At 36.8% G+C, this 22,548-nt stretch overlaps 1 protein-coding gene across 1 annotated transcript in view; it reads right to left on the reverse strand.

Annotated features, from left to right (window-relative positions):
• Window positions 1-278: 278 nt before the first annotated feature.
• The window catches only part of CNRIP1 (cannabinoid receptor interacting protein 1), a 44,496-nt gene continuing 22,226 nt past the window's right edge, over window positions 279-22,548 (reverse strand). Inside the window, exons 3-4 of the mRNA XM_008577843.1 lie at window positions 20,359-20,549; window positions 279-1,285 (exon numbers count right to left, since the gene is read on the reverse strand). Coding sequence (XP_008576065.1) covers window positions 1,121-1,285; window positions 20,359-20,549 — 356 coding nt within the window. The 3' untranslated portion in view covers window positions 279-1,120. The remainder of the gene's footprint in view (window positions 1,286-20,358; window positions 20,550-22,548) is intronic.

Genomic DNA, 22,548 nt, shown 5'->3' on the forward strand with positions numbered 1-22,548 from the left:
CTGAGGTACATAGCTGAGTCACGGGGCATTGGCGGTGGAATGGAGGAATGGAGTGAGGATGGGGACTAGCATTCCTGATTGCCCACCAAGTGCCGAGGCCTGTGCTATCCCTCTTAGAACTGGCTGGAGCAATCCCGCTAAAGGGTTGGAGTTGATCCATGATTAGAGGTGCTAATTCTACTCCAGGTACATCTCCCTCATCCCATCTGAGTGGGGCTGGCCTGAGCAGAGGGCCACCTGCTAGATAGCTGTTGCCAAATTAAGAATGCAAGTCACGGTATGATTTTCAATGCCTTTATTAAGAAATATCAAAAGTTGATTACAGTTTCATACACAGTTTACAAAGTTCAAGTGAAGGGGAATGTAGGGATGCCATCAATATGCATGTCTGAACACTAGGGTAGCTTGCCAAAGGGGTAACCCTACAACTCCTTTCACTTTGTTTAAAAGTGGTCCACAGCAATGCTTTTTCCCTATTTCCACTAAGCCATAGCACAATACCTTATCTGAAAGAGTTTTAATACATTATAAACACTTCCTATTTGACCTTTAAGTTTATCATTATCCTTCCCTGAAAAAGGTGTTTATAGGAAGCATAACATTTGAGTTCCATTCACTGCCGTTTTATTACATTTTCACAAAGCTTGCTTTGAAAGCTGGCAAATATTGCAAGTTACACATTACCATATTACACATGGGAGAACCCATACACACTGCTATTTTTAAAAAATTTAACATTAAACACAAAAAGGGGGAATCACTCAACTTGGAAACAAAACACCACAGTCCGTCGGTGGAACACTCAGGTATAGGACAAGCCTGCTAATTCCACTGAGCTCCAGTCACAAGCGGTCAACAGCACGACTGAGAACAACTGGATGCAGGAACACCAGCACAAAGTACAGAGAGGAATATTTTCGGTCATGGTACATCACACTCTTTTAGGTCAGGGATATCGTATCAGAGGGGAATTACACTTTGGAAATATTCGGGGCTAGTAAGTCATTGGTACCAGATGGGAAAGAGCGACAGTGTGGCGTGCCTTGGGTAAGGCTTGTGCTGGTTTATCTAAAAGTAGATTTCTGGGGGGATTGTCCAGCAACATCGGAAAGGGCCATCTTCAGAGGAAGGACTCTTTGTTCACCCACATGAGACTGCGTGTCTCATTGGGCTTGCATTCGTACTCAATGACAGAAAAGGGGCTTCCCCACTGGCAGTGATCTCGCTTGTGGTAATTGTAGAACTTGACCTGCCACACCGTCTCAAAGGTCCCGATGTCTGTGAACTGAGGGAAGAGAAACATGCCCATAAATACTTCATCCTGCCACGAGCGACAGACAAGAGCTAGTGTTAGTGACAGAACTCCTGTGGAATTAGGTACGATCAGTCAAGACTCTCTCAGTCTGCAATGCTTGGGCCTTTCCTTTATTGGGCTATCTTCTTTTATTACAGATGTTTTCCTGAAAAGCTGCTGCAAACCATTCTTTTCTATAAACTCTTATGCCCATTGTATGAAGGGTGTTTGCTATTATACTGCCTTTCAAAAAAATAACTCCCTCAGTTTATCTTGTTTTCCAAGGTTAATTTTCTGAAAACCACTCTTAGAATCTCAGAATTTGAGAGCTTGCTCCAAAATGGCCTGTGCCATGGAAGGGAGACTGGGAAGAGAAGAAATAATGTTTACTGGCTGTGTTTTGGTTTCTACTTCAAAAACAGCAGTACAAAATAACATATGTACAACATATCTGTATAAGATACAATTGTTTCAATTCCAGGGAAAAATACTTGACTCAAGGTGATACTCAAAAATATTTTATTGAAAGTATTTGTTAAAGGCCCTACTTTATCAAATACAGAGTGTTTATCAAGTCAGGAGTCCGTGCCCATGTCTCAGGCTTAGATTATACATTATCCAAAATCATATTTGAGTATCTACTACGTAGTTTGCTCATATAAACATTTATTTAAGGCATGGTTCTTGTTCTTAAGTTTGCATTCTACTTCCAGAAAGTAGGCCCTGCAAGTCACTGCACAGAATTCTCCTGAGCCGTTAAGGACACATTTCTCTTGTAGCTGAGAAGAGGGCATAGAATACGCTGGAGGCCACTGGGCAGAGGGTCAAGTGGCCTGAGGGGTAGCCTGACCCTGCTACCGCCGTCTGGAGCTATTTAGGGGACCTGGCATTAAACAGCATGAGGCTTGTCGTTATTTTCTCCTCTGAACCTCCCTGTCACGGAAGGGGACAGGGACTGACTTGGCACAATCCTTAGACTCATCAGGAGCCAGAAGACGTGGAGGAGGCGGCGGCAGAGAGCAACAGGAGCCTTATGCTTTTCAGCTGATACAGGAGGAGGGCGATCAGGTGCTTCCCAGATAGCTTTCCAAGATGCTTTCAAAATTATAATCTGCACTATTGCCTCATCCTGTTAATTTGATCCCAAAACAAGATCTGGGCTTTCCTTTGGGAAACTTGCTTGACTTGAAACAGTGGATGATATACCTAGAGTCCACATACCTGCCCAGTATGAAAATGAAGTCTCTCTTCTTATGAGTCATGGCTTAAGGGCCTATACAGGCATACAGCCGCTCTATTCACAGTCACCCCAAATGGGAATCAACCCAAATGTTTAATCATTCACCTCACAATAGGCAAGTTTTGGTAAATTTATTTATTTTTTGGCAGCTGGCCAGTATGGGGATCCGAACCCTTGACCCTGGTGTGATCAACACCATGCTCTCCCAAGTGAGCCACTGGCCAGCCGAGTTTTGGAAAATTTATAAAATGGCATTTTACTAAAGAATAAGGGAAGATTCAGGCAACAACAGGGATGGATCTAGAAGACATGCTGAGCAAAAGAATCTAGATCCCAAAGCATACATATGCTGTGATTCCACTTATATAAAACTATATGGTGATAGAATATAATCTATACTGACAAGAAGTGTCTGTGGTTACCTAGGAGAAAGGGGGTTACCTGGGAAGAGGGGTTTGATGCAAATGAACAACAGGGAATTTTTAGGGGTGATAGAAGTGTTGTTGTATATTTGGTTGTGGTGGTGGATACATGGGTTTATGTATATTTTGCTCAAAACTCATTGAATTGTACACTTAAAATGGGTACATTTATTATATGTAAACTATACCTCAAAATTGATTAAGAAAACTAGAAATGTCCATTTTCAGTGAGCTACATGGAAACAGGTATTTTAAACACCACTAATGGTAACTCAATTATACATCCTTTTGGAAGGGTCATTTGCATCAAGTTAAAGGTGTGAGTACACATGGGTCCAGCAATTCCACTTATTATTTTAGGAACATCACAAAGTTTAGAGTAGTGAAAAATTGAACACTAAATGTCCATCTTTAAGGCATTAATTAATTATAGCATATCGGTATAATGGAATACTATATGGTAATTTTAAATGTAAAATATTTAATGAAGTGTTTCTATTTTATCTTGTTACATGAACTAAGCAGAGTACCATCAAGAATGAGTAGTGTGAATCCAATTATATGTATTGATATTGGAAACTGAATATGTTTTATTTTTTTTTCTATGTGTTTATGTGTATTTTTGAAATTTAATAATTACTACTTTTTATAATCAGAGAAAAAACTAAACCAAAACTGTGAGTATTTACAAGTATTACCAAATAGTTAATACCCTTACTATAAAAGGTTATATGAATTAATAAGAACTATTAAGAACATTTTGATAAGGGTGAACAAGAGAAAAGTGACTAACATCTAAAAAACTTGCAAATGTTATTAGTAATGAAAGAAATACAAACTTTTAGAGAGACAGTATTCATCTATCAGCTTAGTAACAATTTCTAAATACAGAAGCAATCTAAGCATAAAACATTAGGGAAATATTATGAAAATGGTGGCATACCATTATGGTGGACTTACATAGCCATTAAAAAGGAATTTAGGGTTGTTAATGACATGAGAAAATGCTTAGAACAATGTTAACAGGAAAGAAATGAATTACAACACTTTATATACATATGTAAAATAAGATGTAAAGAAAGAAGACAATAAAAGATATTAACTCCTAAGATAAAAAATGGAATTTTTTCTATCTTTCCACTTGAATTTTTCTGCATTAAATGTTACTTTTATAATCATAATTTTTAAAGGTTAAAATGGATTTATCATTTCTCAAAATTTAATATATGAAAGGACATTCTTGGGGGGGAGGGGAGAGAGGGAGGAGGGAGGGAGGTGTCGGAGATGGGCCATAATAATCATATACATTTTATATTGACAAAATAAAAATTTAACGAAAAAAAAAAAATTTAATATATGAATACAGCCCTCAAGCCCTAGGGATTTTATAAATTCTATTAAGAATATGTATATTCTGGGCCGGCCCAGTGGCGCACTGGATAGTGCGCCGCTTGGGAAGAGCGGCGGCGCTCCCGCCCGAGGGTTCGGATCCCACATACAGACCGGTTCCCGCTCACTGGCTGAGCGAGGCGCGGGAGCAACACTGAGGGTTGCAATTCCGTTGCTGGTCCCCGGTCCGGTACGGGGGCAACACTGAGGGTTGCGATCCGTTGCCGGACACAGAAAAAGACAAAAGACAAAAAAAAAAAAAAAAAAAAGAATATGTATATTCTAATGAAAATATTACAGCTTTGTTCACAATAGGATAGTGGTAGTTTGAATACATTGAAATCTCATTTTATAATTCACTAAGATTTCTAAAGAGAGGTTCGTATTAATTATTATTTTCAACCAGCACAGGACATTGGATATATTAAGTGCAATTGAATTTTAAAATTTGGTTAATATTTGAATTTTAAATTATATATTTTAATATTAAAATATTTTATTATGAAAATATTTTTCAAACGCCATCTAATCTTTTAGGGGAAGCAGCCTGAAACCATGCTAGATAAGAGAAACAATGCTGAGATCATTTTTGAAATAAAAGTTGGCCAGAAGAAAAAACACAAAAAAAACCCAAGATAATTATGACCACAGGGAAGAAAAAACAAGGCACTACACTTATGTCTGAATAAACTTAAGACTGAGAAAGTCTCAAAGAGTTCTCAGTAACAAAGGAGACCAAAATAGAAATCTGCTAGTAGCAACAGTCATACCGAAAGATATGGGATGTTTAGGTGCTTGTATTTCAGTTTGGGTTTCTCTTAAATGTTGAATTCGAGGTCATGTTAAAGTAAAATTTACTGCAGCTAACTATGCATGTTTTCCTCTCTCCCATGTCTTAGATATTTATACTTACCATTAACCTTCTTCCTATTCTTTCTTTTGGAATTCTATTTCCTGGGCCTCTCATCACCTAGCTCAGAATTTCACCTCATCTGGCTGAGAACAGATGGTCTCCAAAGCTGACATTCTTTAAAAAAATAGAAGCAACTACACAGGCTCTCCATTCCCTTCCAGCCCATCTGTCCCTTCCAAGGAAAATCTACCCAGGCAGGCTTTTGGATGATGCAATTTATACACAGGTATAATTCTGTAAATTTGTATAGCATTCTTTATTTTACACGATATTTTCAGACACATCATTCCACCTTGATCTTGTGCCTGGTTTTATCTTCATTTTATGGATGAAAAAGTTAAGATTCAGGGAGTTTAAGTGACTTGCCCTAGGTCTAGACTCCACAGCTAGCTAACGATAGGACCAGGACAAGAACCTAGGTGTCCTAATTCCCACCTGGGAGCTATTATCATTATATTAAAATGTTCATATAAGGAAAAGGGCTAAGAGTTAATGGATAGTTTTTTTTCCCCCCTCCCTGAGAAATTACATAAATTGTCACATGTAGAATGCTTTAGGACATTGCTATGGACTGAATGTTTATGTCCCCCCAAAATTCATATGTCAAAACCTATACCCAATGTGATGATATTGGGAGATGGGTCCTTTGGGAGGTAATTAGGTCTTGAGGGTGGAGCCCTCATGAATGGGATTAGGGTCCTCATAAGGGACATAAGAGAAGTGATCTCTTTCTTTGCTTTCTGCCATGTGAGGATACAACAAGAAGGTGGTTGGCTATGAACCAGGAAGAGTGTCCTCACCAGAAGCCTAATCTTGATTTTTCTAGAGGCCGGACTTCCCAGCCTCTGGAAATGTGAGAGATAAATGTTTGCTGTTTAAGCCACCTAGTCTATGGTATTATGTTATAGTAGCCTGAGCTGAGACAGATACTCTACCTGGATATTTTATTTGCCATAGTGTTCTTACAAGTTGCAAGCCTAGGTACATTTTTATTTCACGACTACTGTGGAAGAGAACACATCCAATTCCAAGGAGACTCATTTGTCATCCTCGGTGGCAAACGAAGAATCTGAAGAGCTTGTTGAAAACAATTTCCATGGTCTTACAACCAATTAGCGAAGAATTCCCAGAGTACTTCTTTCAACTCACCATGCCACCCACTTTGACTGGAGATGTGAAATTCATCAAGAACAAGGTCATTCAGAAACCCATTACTTGGGAGCACAGACCAATCTTATTATGTTGATAGAACAATCTCACTTTATTAGTAAACAAACTGAGTATAAATAAGCATCTGACTTTTAGTGTGGTGTGACTTATCAACTCCCACTGAATTCAAGCCTCTATTCCTGAATTGCTTGAAGTTTCATTAGTACATACATATTCTCCATTTCTCTTAGCTAAACACATAGGACTAAAAATTCTGGGTCTTACAAAGTATGTTTATATTTATAAGAAACTTTCAAACTTTTCCTAAGCTTTATATTTCCACATTGTCAGTCCTTTTAATTTTAGCCTGTCTAGTGACTTTACAGTGGTAAGAAAAAGAAAGGAAATAAAGAGCAGAAATCAATGAATTAGAAAAGGGATAAAAAAAAATCAATGAAACTGAAGTCTGATTTTGATAACCCCCTAAAAAAAAACTGAGCAAGAAAAATTACCAATATTAAGAATGAGAGAACATCCCTATAGATCCTATACCTTAAATTAAGAAAATCTTACACCAATAAGTTCAATAAAATGGACTAATCCCTCCTTGAAAGACACAAACTATCAGTAAAAGAAATAGTAAACTATCTACTAAAGAAATTGAATTTGTAGTTAAAAATCTTCCAGACTCAATGGCTTCATTGATAAGTTTGTACACAAGGGGGAAAAACCACCTTTACGTATATTCTTTCAGACAGAAGAGGGAACATTTCTCAATTCATTTGTGAAGACAACATTACCCTAATACCAAAAGCTGACAAAGACATTACATGTGAAGGGAAGAGTACAGACAAAAATTCCTCATAGACTAATACATAAAATTTGCTTATAATTTTTATCTGCTTGAAATATTTTCTTTTTGCTTGAAATATTACTAAATCAAATCCAGCAATATGTAATAAGGATAACATGAGGGTACTTCAAAAGGCTCATGGAAAGTTTGTATTATCTTTTCACTCTATTTTTCCACAGACTTTTTTTTTTTTTTTTTGGCAGCTGGCTGGAATGGGGATCTGAACCCATCCATGACCTTGGTGTTACAAGGCTGTGCTCTAACCACCACAGACTTTCTGAAGTACCCTCCCACATGGTTCAATATTTGAAATTTTACCATATTAACAGAATAAAGGGAAAAAAACAATTATACCAACAGATGCAGAAAACCATTTCACAATGCGATTTGATTCTACTCACAGCAAACTAGGAATAGAAGGAACGTTCTTCAACCTTTTTAAGGGGCATTGACAAAGAACCTATACTTACTTCATCCTCAATGGTAAGAGACTGAGTCCTTTCTCTGAGATCAGAAACAAGGCAAGACTATGTTCTTATTACCCCTATTCAGCATTGTATTGGAGGTCCTAGCCGGTATCTTAGGGTAAGGGGAAGAAAAAGCAGGAGTGAAACTGTCTCTATTATCAGATAGACAACTGTGTCTGCAGAAAATACTAAACAATCTAACAAAAAGCTACTAAATTAATGAATTTAGCAAGCTTGCAGGATACAATGTCAATTTATAAAAATCACCATGTTTCATAAAATATACTACTGTGAATAGTTGGTTTAATTTTAATATTTCACCAATTTTACAGGTGAATATTGACATTGCACTATATGTATTTTTGACCAATAGTGAAATTAAATCATTTTTCACTTATTTACTGGCCATTTGTATTTCTTTTGTGAATTGCCTATTTATGTTTTTTGCTCACAATTTTTTTTTCCTATTTCCCACATCTTACGATCATCTCTTCCTGGTTTCTAAGAATTTTCTGTACATTAACGTTATAGCTCTTGCCAAATACAAGACCAGATAACTGGCATAAGGACCAACTTTTATATTTGGGAGTGCTTGTGCAAGGCTACCTGCTTCCATACACACACTCAGCATCATAACCACCTCTTTCCTTGTTCCTCCAAACTTCTACCAGTCTCCCACTGAAGGGGGCTGACAAAAGGGAATTATAATGATTTGTGCAGACAGAATATCTACCTGGATTCTCTCTTTGGAGGGACTAAATGGGGAATTAGTCATATTAAAACAGAAGTCAACACTGCTTTTTGAAGTGGAAATTGAGCAGTTTTAGAGCTGGGTATTGCTTAATTAGCTCCCAGTGCCAGGCCCTCTGGATTATTTGTATAAAGAGATAACAGTCATTAATCTAAGTCAGATGGCGTTTTTCTACTTCCTGACTTTGGTGGCCACCTGCTGCTTGGGTGGGCAGTACAGGGCTATGCAATGTAATTGAAAGGAAGCAGCAGCATTTGCATGGGCAGCGGCAAATAAGGCGACACAATTTAGGAGACTATACATGTTTCCGCTAATTTTTTCACCAATTGTCATTTGCTTTTTAGTTTAAATTGCCTTTTATTTAAAATGTAACTCTATGATGTTTGACAGAAATTTTACATTGTATGTAATCAAAGTTTTCAACTTTTATCTTTGGAATTTTTTTTTTTTTTTTTTTTTTTTTTGAGTTTGAATGAATTCTTTCTATTTAGAATTTTTAAAAAGTTGACTTTTTCCATCTGAAATATATTTTGGAGTGTGGTATCAGGAAAGAACAACGAGGATGTTTTCCCCCAAATAGCCAATTATCCTAGAATCATTTATGCAATGATTAAAAAAAAAAAAAAAACTACTTAGAAATAATCTTAAACTAATAAGCAAGACTCATAAGTAGCATATGTAATTAGAGTTGAAAGGAAAGACTGACCAAAGCAGAACTGCAAATAACAAAATTGTTAGAATTTTAATGAGGTCTTAGAGAGCCAATGAGCTACCTTTAAGTTGTTCATCCTTTCACTTAACATGTAGTGAGCACAGGATCAAGTGTGGAGGAGGCCACCATAAATGAGACTGTATCCTGTCTGCCAAGTGCTCACAGGGCAAGAGAGGAGACCTCCCCAACTTCTCTCTGGAGCCAGTGTGGGCTGGGAGGTCCAGAGCTGTGACTTCTTGTTTATTTCTGAAGGCTGCTGTCCCCTCCTGGGACTCTAGTCTTAGCAGGACGAATTTGTATTTCTTTTGCTCTAGTTGTAAATGGAGCTCTAGGGGGGAATATGAACTCAAACAATTTAGAAAGGACTTGATTCAAAACTTTCCTAATTGGATCTGTAAAGTGAGAACTTCTACATTCTTTTGAATGGCTGAAGCACAGGGTTTTGTTTTGTGTTAATGTGCGAATGATTCAGACTTAGTCATTGAAAGATATTATTACCACAATACTTGTTTGCCTGTCCAGGCATCTGCTAAAAGGTTGGGGAGCCTTAAGTTACTAGATGATTTAAGGATATGTCGTAGGGAAGAGATCTGCAGTCTCTAAACTCATGAATCCAGTATCCCCACAGTAAAGCCTAGGTCCTTACATACACATTCTCATGTCTAGAGGCAGGTGATTGATAGTTGCTCGTGCCCAACAATGATTGCACAGCTTTTGGGTTAAGCATTGGCCATCTACTTGTATGTTATCTGTAACAGGCTGATTATAAAGAAAATCATTGAAGTAGAGAAGGTTTTCTGATCAAGTCAGCAGCTCTAATGTTAAGTTCAAATTTTCATTCTAGTGGTGAAGTTTCCAATAGCCTTTGACACTATTCTATGACATTTTAAAGTCACCAATATTCTAAGCTTAAGGTATTAAAAATTATATTATAGATACCATACTCTCACAGACAACACTGAAATCTTGCCATATTCAGGTAAATCCAGTCAGTTTAGTAGTAAGTCCCTGGATTATTTAAATTTACATAGTCCATCAAGGGAAATGTTATTGGCATGAGTGCCTGAGAAAAAGCCAAGCATGTCAGAATTAGAACTGGAGGTCAGAAAGATACCAGGATGTCATCTGTAATTAACAGTATGATTCTGGGCATACCTTAACTTGGTGAGCCTGGGTTTTTTTTTTTTTTTTTTTTTCTTTTCTTTTTCAATGCAGAGTAGGTAGATTCTATTATCTGATCCCTAAGACCACAGTTAGTTTTAACATGGTAAGAAGATAACAAACTTACCCTTAATGGTATGATACTAGTTACTTTCTGGAGGCAGACTCTCAAATACTGGCATTTAGGATCACACCAAATATGACTGAAGGCCAGCAAGTCCCTTTAGGTTCCTTTTCGGCTGAGCACAGAGGGAGGGCTGGGAATGCATCCCAGCATCTTAAAAGTTTTGCATGACTTGAAAAACCAAAGATGAAATAACATAATTCCCAAAATTTGGGCAAATTTTTAAAGAGCCGGTAATCCCTACATTTTGATTCAGTTCATTTTCAGATTACTTTCCACATACATACATTTTATAATTACAATTATTTTTAATATTAAAATTTGGACAACTATAAATATATATGTTGTCCAACTACATATTCATTGTTACAATTTTTTTTTTTTGACCGGTAAGGGGATAACAACCCTTGGCACAGTGTTGTCTGCACCATGCTCAGCCAGTGAGTGCACCGGCCATCCCTATAGAGGATCCGAACCCGCGGCCTTGGCGCTACCAGCGCCACACTCTCCTGAGTTAGCCACAGGGCCGGCCCTTCATTGTGACAATGTTAATGGTTACACAGGACTATCATGATGTATCCCATGATATTACATACGTCAACTGTCTCCCACCATAAAAAGTGCTCTGAAATATAATTTTGTTCATATATCTGTCTCAATAGAAGTGAAATTATTTGGTCAAAAGAAATGAATCTTTATGGCTGTTCCCACATATAACCATTTTGACTTAAAAAATAATGTTGTATATTCCATTTTACAATGTTACCAGCAACAAAGAAGGCTTTGTTATAATTATGACATCATTGGGAATTACTTTAAAAAAATAGATTTACTAGTTTACTTTTCACTATCATTCACATGAATGAACATTTCTACATGTTAATTTTATTTCTTCTTGTGGAAAGTGTTCTTTGTGTTTTGTCAATATTTCTATTAAAGACCTGCATTTTTTTTTAAATCACAGACTCTTGAAGATAAAAGTAGTGTCATATTTCTCACTATTGCTTTATTTTCATTTTCCAATTTGCAGAAACATAATTACACTTAATTTTCTTATTTTCCTTTATGATTTCTACTATTTAAAATTGAGAAAGTTATTTTTCCATAGTGGACACTCAGCTCTGATTTTTCCATAATTTTAGATTTTATATGATTTAACTTTCCCATCTCATTCAACCTTGATTTATATATTTATACTGTACATCATTTTACAAAGGATTTAAAATGGTGTTTAGCATTTTATATAAAACTAAAAATATGCAAATAAAAATAATGACCATAAAAAAATAAGCATATTAAATATAATGCTTTGAGCTTAGATTTGGTTCTGGGTTTTCTGGTTGCTAAAGCAAAAAAACCTGAATTATTAGTTATTTTAAAAAATCACTTTTATTACTTTTGGTTTTTTACAGTAGAACTTTTTTTCCCCCAAGAAATAAATGAAGGAGTACTGTAGTGTATGACTAGATAAAGGAGAGAGATGCTGGCCCCCTCCCTGCCCCTTTCAATGGGCTCTAAGTACCTCAGGAGAACCTTGAGACTTCAGAAAACAGTCTGAAAAATACTGAATTAAATCATTTCATCATTACAAAAGAGACAAATGTTATCAGTTTCTCAAAAGCAAAGTAATAATAAAATAGGCTTTTCTAGCTCTAAGAACAAAAAAGCAAAACCAAAAAATTGCACATGGAACATTAAAGGGCATTTAGCTGTGAACTATTTCTACACACAGCTATTTCTTCGAGCAGACTTTCATGACACTTGACAGCCTAATGTCACAATGTAACCCAGTGAAGGGGGCTCTAAACTTATTTAAGGATGTAGTTTTTGATGGCTTAATTGGTCTATCAATAATATTTAATATTCCTACAAGTCTGAAAATGCATTTTAAAATTCTGTAGAAATGGATGTTTTCCTCAGAAAAACATAATGTTGACTCAAAACCCCCAATAAGGCAAAAGTCATGGACTAAATTGAAAGTTAAAGATATTCTTCCCAAATCTTTATTTTTGGTTCTTGACTTTTATGCGGAAATTCAGTCAGACTTTTAAGTAACAGCTAAGTCCTAAGCTATGAAAATTTTTTCAGAGCCATAAAAAAGTTTCTAACTCATTTTGCAAAGCTATTAACCCTGACACCAAAATTTAAGATTACAAAGGCCTTTTAATTGTTCTTTGCCTCTCCATCTCCTAATCTGTACATTGGCCACTACAGTAATTTTATCATGCCAATCTTATCACATTACCAGGAACTAGAACTCCTACATCGAAAGGTTTTTAAAAGGGGGAGTAATGGTGCGATAGAGTTGTTGGGTAAACATTACAGATAACTGTAAAATCTGACAAAATGTAAAACTAATTGAAGGATGTAGAAGGTTACCTCAACAGCAACACCCAAGAGTTTTGTTTATAACTTTTTTGAAAGTCTGGCAGGTGAAGATAGCAGCATTACCTGTTGGAAGTGGCAGAAGACAGCATCAAGGCTGGCAGAGAAGCTGGAACTTTAGGTAGGGAATCCTGGAAGAGAGAGAGCTGCAGAAGGGATGAAACCCAAAATCTGACTATAACCCTGCTATAAACCCTGGCTAACTGTATGTGTATGCATAGGGTATTGGGAGCGGGACACCCTAGGGGAACCATTGAAAAAGCAGACAAATCAGCAAAGAGTCAATCCTTAAACGATAAAGTTGTGCTGCATAAAGTTTGTAAGCTCACTTTTTTTCTTTTCTTTTCTTTTTTTTTTAATTGAGTACATCTCTGAACCTGATAAGGTAGAGCCTTACTTACTAGCTTGAGGTATAAACAGCAAAAGGTTTAGGAAATTTAGGGGAACTTCAGGGTGGGTGGGCTTAAAAATCTCAGTAAAAACTGTCCATCTCCTTGGCTGACTGCTAAACTCCATGGGCATAAAAGGAGACCAGACTAAAAAAGCAGCAACTGAAAGTTGAAAAAAACTGAGCAGAGGTATACTGCTGTATACTACTGAAAAGACAGAACTTGAAGCTGGAGTCCAGTAATGTTTACTGCCTGTCGGTATATAAAAAGACAACGATACTCAGAAAAATAAAACAGAAACTAGAGTCAAAAATATATTACCCATGGTGTTTAGTTTATAGTCAAAAATTACCAGACATGTTAACAAAAAGGAAAGAGTGACCCACATTCAGGAAAAAAGTCAGTCCTTAGTAACTTATTCTGAATGGAACCAAATGTTGGATTCAGCAAAGATTTGGAGCCAACAATTATAAATATGCTCAGAGAAATAAACAAAAACATGGTGTCAATGAGCAACAGGTAAGAAATCTTTAAAAAATTGAAACTATAAAAAATACAATAAAAATTCTAGAGCTGAAATATATGATAGAAAATTTAGAAAATGAGGACAATATAGTACAAGGAAGAGCAGAAGAAAGAATCAGTGAACTTAAGAATGCATAAGTAGGAATGATCTAATCTGAAGGAAAAAAAAATTGAAGAAAGTTGAACAGAGCCTCAAAGACATGTATAATACCAAGCTTTCCAACACATGTTTAGGTGGAATCCTATATGGAGAGGAGAGAATGGAGTAGGAAAAAAAAAGTACTTAACAAAATGATTAATATTCCAAGTTTGGTAAAAACATTAACTTATAGATTCAAGAAATTCAGTGATCCAAGAAGAAAAAATACAAAGAAAAAACACAATTAGGTACATCATAGCCAAACTACTGAAAACCAGAACAAAAGGATTATTTCACTGTATGTGTACTATACCTCAATTAAAATATTTCAAAGCAAACAAAATAAATAAATAAATATAGAACCAGAAAACAATGAAATAGAAAAATGGAGAGTGAAGCATGTGAAAACAAAGCAGGGATTTTGAAAAGGCCAACAATTACCGATAAATCTCTAACTAGACTGATCAGGGGGAAAAAAAAGATTTTTAATATCAAGAATTAAAGAGTAAAAAAATGAAAGAGAGGTCCTAATGTATTAAGGATGGTGGAAGATCATTATGAAGAACTTTATGCCAATAAATTTGACAACTTAATTGAAATGAGTGACTTCAAAGACAAATTACAAAAACTCAGGAAATAAAATCTGACTAGTCCAATATCAACTAAGAAAATTGAATTTGTAATTAAAAACCTTAAATAAAGAAAAATGTATACCTTCGCTGGTGAATTATTTACAACATTAAGAATAATACCAGTTCTACACAAACTCTGCCAGAAATCAGAAGAGTAAACACTTTCCAAATCACTTTATGCAGCCAGAATTACCTTGATACCAAAACTAAACAAGAAATTATAAGAAAATTACAGACCAATACCTCTCAGAAACACAGATGTAAAAACACTGAACAAAATATAAATGAATCAAAGCCAGCCATAAATACAGAGAATATACCACGAATTCAAGATTGTTTTAACACTGAAAAAGCACTATAATTTACCATAAACAGAATAAAGAAAACATGATTATCTCAAAAGATGCAGAAAGAGTATTTGAAAACATTTTGCAACACATTCATAATAAAAACTCTCAGTAAATTAGGAATAAAAAGGAATTTCCCTAACCTAATCAAAGGATTTACAATAAAATTTGTACAGCCAACATTATATTTAGCATTGCAAAATCGAATGCTTTCTTCCTAAAATTAAGGGACGAGGATGTCCACTATCATCATTTCTATTTAGCATCATACTGAAGGACCTAGCCATTACAATCAGGACATAAATGAAAGAAATACAGATTGGAAAGAAAGGAGAAAAATATTGTTATTTACAGATGACATAATAGCATATGTAGAAAATCCTAGGGGTTCTACAAAAAAAAAAAAAAAACCTATTAGGATTACTAAGTGAGATTAGCAAGGTTTTAGGATTCAAGATTAATATACGATTTTCAGTTTTTTTCCATATACCAGCAATTAAAAACAAATTCATTTATAGTAACATTCAAAAATATGAAATAGTTAATTGGAAATTTTTAAGGGCATGCATAAAATCTGTATAGGAAACATTGTAATATATTGAAAAGAAAATTAAAGAAAACCTAAATAGATACATATCATATTCATGGATTAAAAGACTCAGTATTAAGATGTTAAATCTCTTCAAACTGACCTATGGATTTAATGCAAACCCATTAACCCGATTTTGAGAGAAACTGACAAGCTCATTCTGATGTCTGTATAAGAATGCAAAGGGCCTAGAACAGCCAAAACAACTTTGAATAAACAAAGCTGGAAGATTTATGGTACCTAATTTAAGGACTACAATATACAACATGAAATAAAACTGTTTTTGGCTCTTCTAGGTCTTTTGCATTTCCAAATTTAAAAGATGGACATATATTGGGTATGTAAAGCAACTGGAATTTTATACATTGCTGGTGGAAATATGAAATGATACAACAGTCTGGTCATTTCTTATATTGTTAAACACACACCATGTGACTTAGCAATTCTCCTCTTAGGTATTTACTCAAGGGAAATAAAAACATGTGTTCAGACTGAGACTCATACTCAAATGTTCATAGCAGCTTTACCCATAGTACCAAAAGCTGAAAACAACCCAGATGTCAATTTATTGGTATAGGGATAAACTGTAGTATACCCATGCAATGTAATACTACCCAGCAATAAAAGAAACCAACTACTGATATATGCAATAGCATAGATGAATCTCAAGAACATTATACTAAGTTAGAGAAGTCAGACGCAACAGTATAATTCTATTTACATGAAATTATTGAATAGTTAAACTAACATATTGAGACCAAAAGCCCAGTGTGGGCTAGAGTTGGGATTGACTACAAATGGGAATGAGGGAATTTTCAGGGTGACAGAAATGTTCTATATCTTTACTGGGGTGTTGATTATACAGTAGTATCCATTTGTCAAAACCTATATAACTGTATACTTAAAGTTGGTGAATTTTATTGTATATAAATCATATCTCGAGATTTAAAAACCTTCAATTAATTCCTATAGCCATTAGGATAAATCCAGTAAGGAATTTACCTAACCCCTACTTACCTCTTTGCTTTATCTTGTGTCAGTCTCTGCCTCACTTTCTGCTCCAGCCACATTGGTCTTCTCTCAATTGTTAGAACATATTATACTCTCTCCCAGCTCTCCACTTTTGCAACTTCTCTTTCCTTGAGTGCTCCCTCTTCCCCCAACTCTTATTCACCCTTAATTCCTTTCTCAAGAAAGCCATCCCCAAAATCTTACACTAGGATAAGACCCCTAGTATATGCTCCAAGGACACTACTACTTTTCACTACACTTTTTATAGTAGGAATTATTTACCTTATTATTGATAATCATGTATAAAGTATGTTTTCCCCCGTGAAGCCAAAGATATCTATTTTGTTCACCACTCTTCCCCCAGTGCCTGACAAATAGGAAATCCTCAAATATTTGCTGATAAAAATCTAAAAATCCTAAATAAAATCTTAGCATATTGATTTTAGCAATATATTTTAAAATATATTAAAAATAAGTAAGGCTTATTTTAGGAAATAAAGGGTAGCTTAGTATTTGAAAGTATTATATAATTTATCTCCTTTGATATATTTTTGTGATGAATTCTCTTCATAGATGGGAAAAGAATTAGATGAAATTCAACACACCTGCAGTTTAAAAAAATACCTCTCAGTGAACTAGAAAAAGGTTCCTATAACACAATAAATCTCTGAAACTAGCATAGTACCTAACAGTATAACCCTGAATACAAGGATACCCTTTGCCCACTAGCAGTCAACATTATTCTAGAAATGCTGGCCAATGCAATATGGCCAGAAAAAAAAAAAACAGAAAATGACAGTTATATTTAGATTATGACTATCTTAAAAACCAAAGATAACTAACTAAAAAACTTTAGTAAGCAGTTTAGTAAGGTGGCCAGTTACAAAATACATTTATACCTATTATTGAAAGAAGTATTTAAAAACAATGCAATATATGCATACAAATAGATCTTATAAAGTCTAGAAAAGTATATGAAGATACTTAAAAAAAAATTTTTTTTTAATTGCAGATCTGGACAGAGTTGGGTCAATTTCTATGGTGGCAACATTGGCAGTAATAAGGAGAAAATGTTTCTAAGCTGAAATAAATATGACTATTAAAAAAAAAAGGGCTTCACATTTTTCTTTTTGTGCCAACACCTTCTGAGTATGTTTAAATCCTTTAAATCTACTGGGTTTCATTCTTGCTCTTACTTAATACCCGTCATAAATCAAAATGCTCTCAATTTTATCAGAGCATTGACTACATGCAGTAATTAGCATTTAAAATCATTATCTGGAAGCCCTTGGGGAAATTTCATAGGTGAGATGCTCCAACTTGAGTCTCCAGCTGACTGTAGGTCAGAAGCACCAAATCACCTTCTATAATTGTACTCAATTGGTAATCTCATCTCGATCCGAACCCTCGGCGGGAGCGCCACCGCGCTCCCAAGCGGTGCACTGTAGCAGTGCGCCGTAGCAGTGCGCCACCGGGCCGGCCTGATACTTAAAAATTTTGCCATGTAAGAAATTAGTATGAAATTGAACATTGGAGAAGCATGATTTAAATAACTGTATTAGGACATTTTGGACAAAGACATTCCAATATGAATTAATATTTAAATGTCAAATTCATCTGAAATTTAACAAATAAGACTATGAAAGTTCAGATGAAAATACACAAAGATAGCTGTGTGAATATGTATGCATAATTAATATTGGACTTAGGAAAGACTTTCCAAGCTTCATCCTAACTACAAAACCATAAAGGAAAAGACTGACATGATCGAAAGCATGAAAATTTTAAATTTATATTGTAAACAAAATTAAAATGCAAATAAGTGATCAACACACTCAAGGTATAATAAAAAACATGATTATTTTTAATTTATAAAGATTTCTTAAAATTAACAAGACACACTGAAGTAGAAAAAAATGGGTAAAAGCTATGAACATATAATCTACAAAGGAAATAGAAGTGGTAAATGAACATGTCAAGATTTCAAATTAACAGGAACTAAAGAAATAAAAATTAAAATATTCTGCCTATCAGATTAAAAATACTTTTAAATGATTAATTATAAGGATTTACAATAAAATTTGTACAGCCAACATTATATTTAGCATTGCAAAATGGAATGCTTTCTCCCTAAAATTAAGAGACAGGGATGTCCATATCATTTCTATTTAGCGGGTATGTAAATACAGATGATGGGAGCAGAAGTTGTCTAGCCCTTCTGGAGCTCAGTTAGTACTTATAAAACACCTTAACATGTAAATTTCCTCTAGAAATCTATCCCCCAAAAACATTAGACAATTGTGCACAAGTGATTTTCAATGTGATTTTCTTTATAATAGAGAAATAGAAGTAATCAAGCAATAGGTGATTGAGAATAATTTGATACATTCATATAATTGAGTACCCATACAGACTTTAAAATGATGTTCTATATATACATCTTTGGATATATATTTGACATCCAAAGATTCACATAAGTAGAAAAAAGTATATATACAGAATGATACCCAATACATATATTCTAAGACATAGTAAAAACAACTTTCTAAGAACATCATCCAAAATGGTAAGTCATCTCTTGCAGGAATTATATATTTCCCCCATTTTTGTATTTTTCCCTGTTGAAGATTCTTTGATGGAAAATAACTCTTTCCTGAAATAGTTCAAATATAGGATGCAAAGGGATGGGCTGGTAGATTATGTACTTATATTAACGTTGTGATTGTTTTAAGTATATTGGGCATGGTATAAACTTTAGGTTCTAAAGGACTGGATGGATTAGCTCTTAGATCAGTGTTTCTCAAAGTGCATTCCAGAGACCAACCCCATCAGGAGCATCTGGTAGGCTTGTTAAAAGTTCGGTTTCTTTGGCTCCACCCTAGCTCTACTGAACCAAAATCACTGGAGGTGGGACCTAGGATTGGCATTTTAAACAAACTCCCAAGGAGATTCTTTTACACACTGATATTTGAGAATTTCTGTGATCGTCCCTTTGATCTGCCCTTTAAAGCTAGAGGGAAGACAATTCAAGGTGGTTCTTGCAGAGGGAAAAGGCTGCCCAGTTTTCACAGCAACAGTTTAGGTGAACCTTCCTTTTCCTGTGTTTCAGCAAGCTGGCTTCTTCACCTATTATGTTTGCACATATAGTTAAATCTACTTCTCGACTTTATTCTTTTCTGTCAACTTTTTTCTTCTTTAAATTTGGGTGCCAAAATTATCTATGAATATCATTGTATATTATATCTAATAGGACTAGATACTAACAAGTTTATTATTTTCCATGGCAGACACTTTTTAGGCTCCTCCAATTAGAGTAAATTTAAGTGGCAAAATGTCATTCAAATCAGCTTTCTCATAACTAAAAGATTGTAGACTATTCAGAATCAGAACCTTTTCAGGGTCAGTTATCTTAACCAGCCTAGATATAGAATATAACAGGGAAAATGGCAATGTAGGTACAATCTGTCCCAGAACCAGATGTTTGTATTATGTGTTTAAGCATCTATAGGGTTAGTCTGTCATGCAAACATTCATTAGAGTTCTCAACCAGCAGATCCATGAATGAAATTCACAACCCAATTTCCATAATAGTTGGGTCCTAAGATAACCTTTTTTTTTTTGACTGGTAAGGGGATCGCAACCCACAGCATGTTGTTTTCTGCACCACGCTAAGCCAGTGAGCACACCGGCCATCCCTATATAGGATCCGAACCCGCGGCCTAGGTGCTACCAGCGCCGCACTCTCCTGAGTGAGCCACGGGGCCGGCCCCTAAGATAACTTTTCTTAAAAGGAGATAGTGATTGTTTCCCTTTCCATGGTTTGCATTTGCCCTGGCACACCCTTTCCCCTCAAAAGTAGGCCTTACCGGCATGGTGATCTGGATGGGTTGCCGTTCTCCACTCTTGGTTGGGGCCACACCTTCTGTGTCATATGTGCCTGTGTAAACAATTCTGTCCCCATCAGGCTCTTTAGACTTCAGCTCCAGCGGGACAAGCACACCACCAATGGAAATGTTCCTGTAATGGACTTGAGTTAACCATATATGGTAGGAATTAGCTTAGGCATCCTGTCCTGGTCTGAACCAAAACCCTAGGCAGGAAACCTACAGGGTTTGGCTCCGGGAGACATTGTGGTATGGTAGAAAGCTTTGGAAGTTCAACAGGCTTGAATTCAAAAACTAACCAATCATGTGCCCTAGACCAACTACTTAATTTCTCTGGACTGACCTCAGTATTCTCATCCAAATTCCTTCTACAAGTCCAAGTTGGACTCTATCAGTGGTCTCCTCTTTACTCATTAAAATCATCCGTGGAGCTATTAAAAACCTATCTATACCCTAGCCGTATCCCAAAATTCAGATATTAGGATTCGATTAGTCTAGGATATAGTTTGGGCACAGGCAAGTTTATTTTAAGGTTATCTAGGTTTTTCTAATGTTCAGGTAGAGTGGACTAGTTTCTAGTTTCTAATTTTTTTTCTGTTCCAACAGCCAGGGGTCCTGATTTGGGATATTCTTCCTCAGGCCTGCCACACCACCAGAAATTCTCACTGGCATCATTTCTCTGTGTATGGATAATGGTTCTCAAAGCGAAGTCCCTGGACCAGTAGTATCAGTATCACCTACAGCCCTATTAGAAAGCAAATTCCTAGGCCCCCACCCTAGACATAGTAAATCAGAACCTCTGGAATAGGCCCTAACAGTTTGTGACAAACTCTCGAGGTGATTCTGATGTACACTCAGGTTTGAGAACCACGGGGTTATGGCATTGAAAAAAATCCTTATAAAATTTAAACTGTAACTAGAAAAAAATAGTTTTTAACAAATTAGTGTTTATATTACATTAAAAACAAGAGAACTACACTGAAGAAAATAGAATATAGAGCAGATAACAGAGGAGAACAGATTGCCAGGAAGAAGGGAAAGGAAAAGCCTTGATTATATCCAGGTGCACAGAACACTGGGAAACGTGAGGGTAATGGGTGCATGGGGCTGTGGGGGGTGCTGACCATAGAGAGCCTAGGAGTACGAGAAACCATCCAGGTTTGTTTGGTTGTAGGTCCTTGCATTAGGGCCTGGCACCGGCTTAACACAAGCTTATGGAATCAAAACTTGAGCTGTAAAAGGTGTCTGATGGATTCAAAGCCTCCTGCCTCCCCTCAATAACGCCCCGCATATGGTAGATACAATACTTATGTACCATACGTGGATTTATGGTTTATTTCCTCCTCCTAGACTAGACTTCACATAGTGTTTAGGTGGAAACTGGGAGGGAAAGGACCCCGCTCATGGATTCTCCCCTGCAGGCCACCGCAGGCTCCCACGGACTTTCCCGCCAGTGGTCTAGTGGGCGCGTCATCCTGTGGTGGCTGGATGATAATCCCTGCCACGCATAAACCAAAAATCATTCTCTTGAGGTGAGAATGTTGCGCATCGCAGGCACCATCACCAGGTTGAACAGACAATTCAGGAGAAAAAGAAAAGCACAAGGCACGGAAAACCGTGAAACTAGGCCTGAGCAGAGGCGGCTGCCCTCTGACTTGTGCCTGGGTGGGGGGCCGGCCACGAAAGGGCGGACGGAGGAGCGGAGAGCACCCCTCAGGGAGCCCCCGTAACCCCCCCTCCCCCGCCTGTACAGCTCGTTCCTCAGCCCTTCTCCCTGCTTCAGCCTCGCGGGCAGAACCCGGCGGGAGGCCAGGACCCAGCCCAGGAGGGCTGGGGTGGCGGTAGGTGAGGCCTGCGGCCACCTCCTGCCCTCTGCCCCATCCCGGCCGCCTGCGGTTCCGCGCCCGTGGCTGGACAGAAGGGATGAGAAATTTGCAAGAAAACAGCAAAACCCTGGCTTCTTGTCGCCAATTTAACCCGACGCACTGAGGTCACCGCGATGGGTGGAGGGAAGTGAGACTAGTATAAGAGTAAGGTAGAGGAGGGGACGAAGCGGACCAGGGAGCTGGCCTGTCCCCTGCAGCGCGGGCCCGCGGGGCGCGGCGCGAGGCTGTCCCGGGGGCCCGGTCCTCCGCCCTTCCCACGCGGGGCCCTGCGGCCCGGCGCGCCCGC

This window comes from Galeopterus variegatus, unplaced genomic scaffold (genome assembly GCF_000696425.1).
Source record: "Galeopterus variegatus unplaced genomic scaffold, G_variegatus-3.0.2 Scaffold1586, whole genome shotgun sequence".
Lineage (NCBI taxonomy): Eukaryota > Metazoa > Chordata > Mammalia > Dermoptera > Cynocephalidae > Galeopterus > Galeopterus variegatus.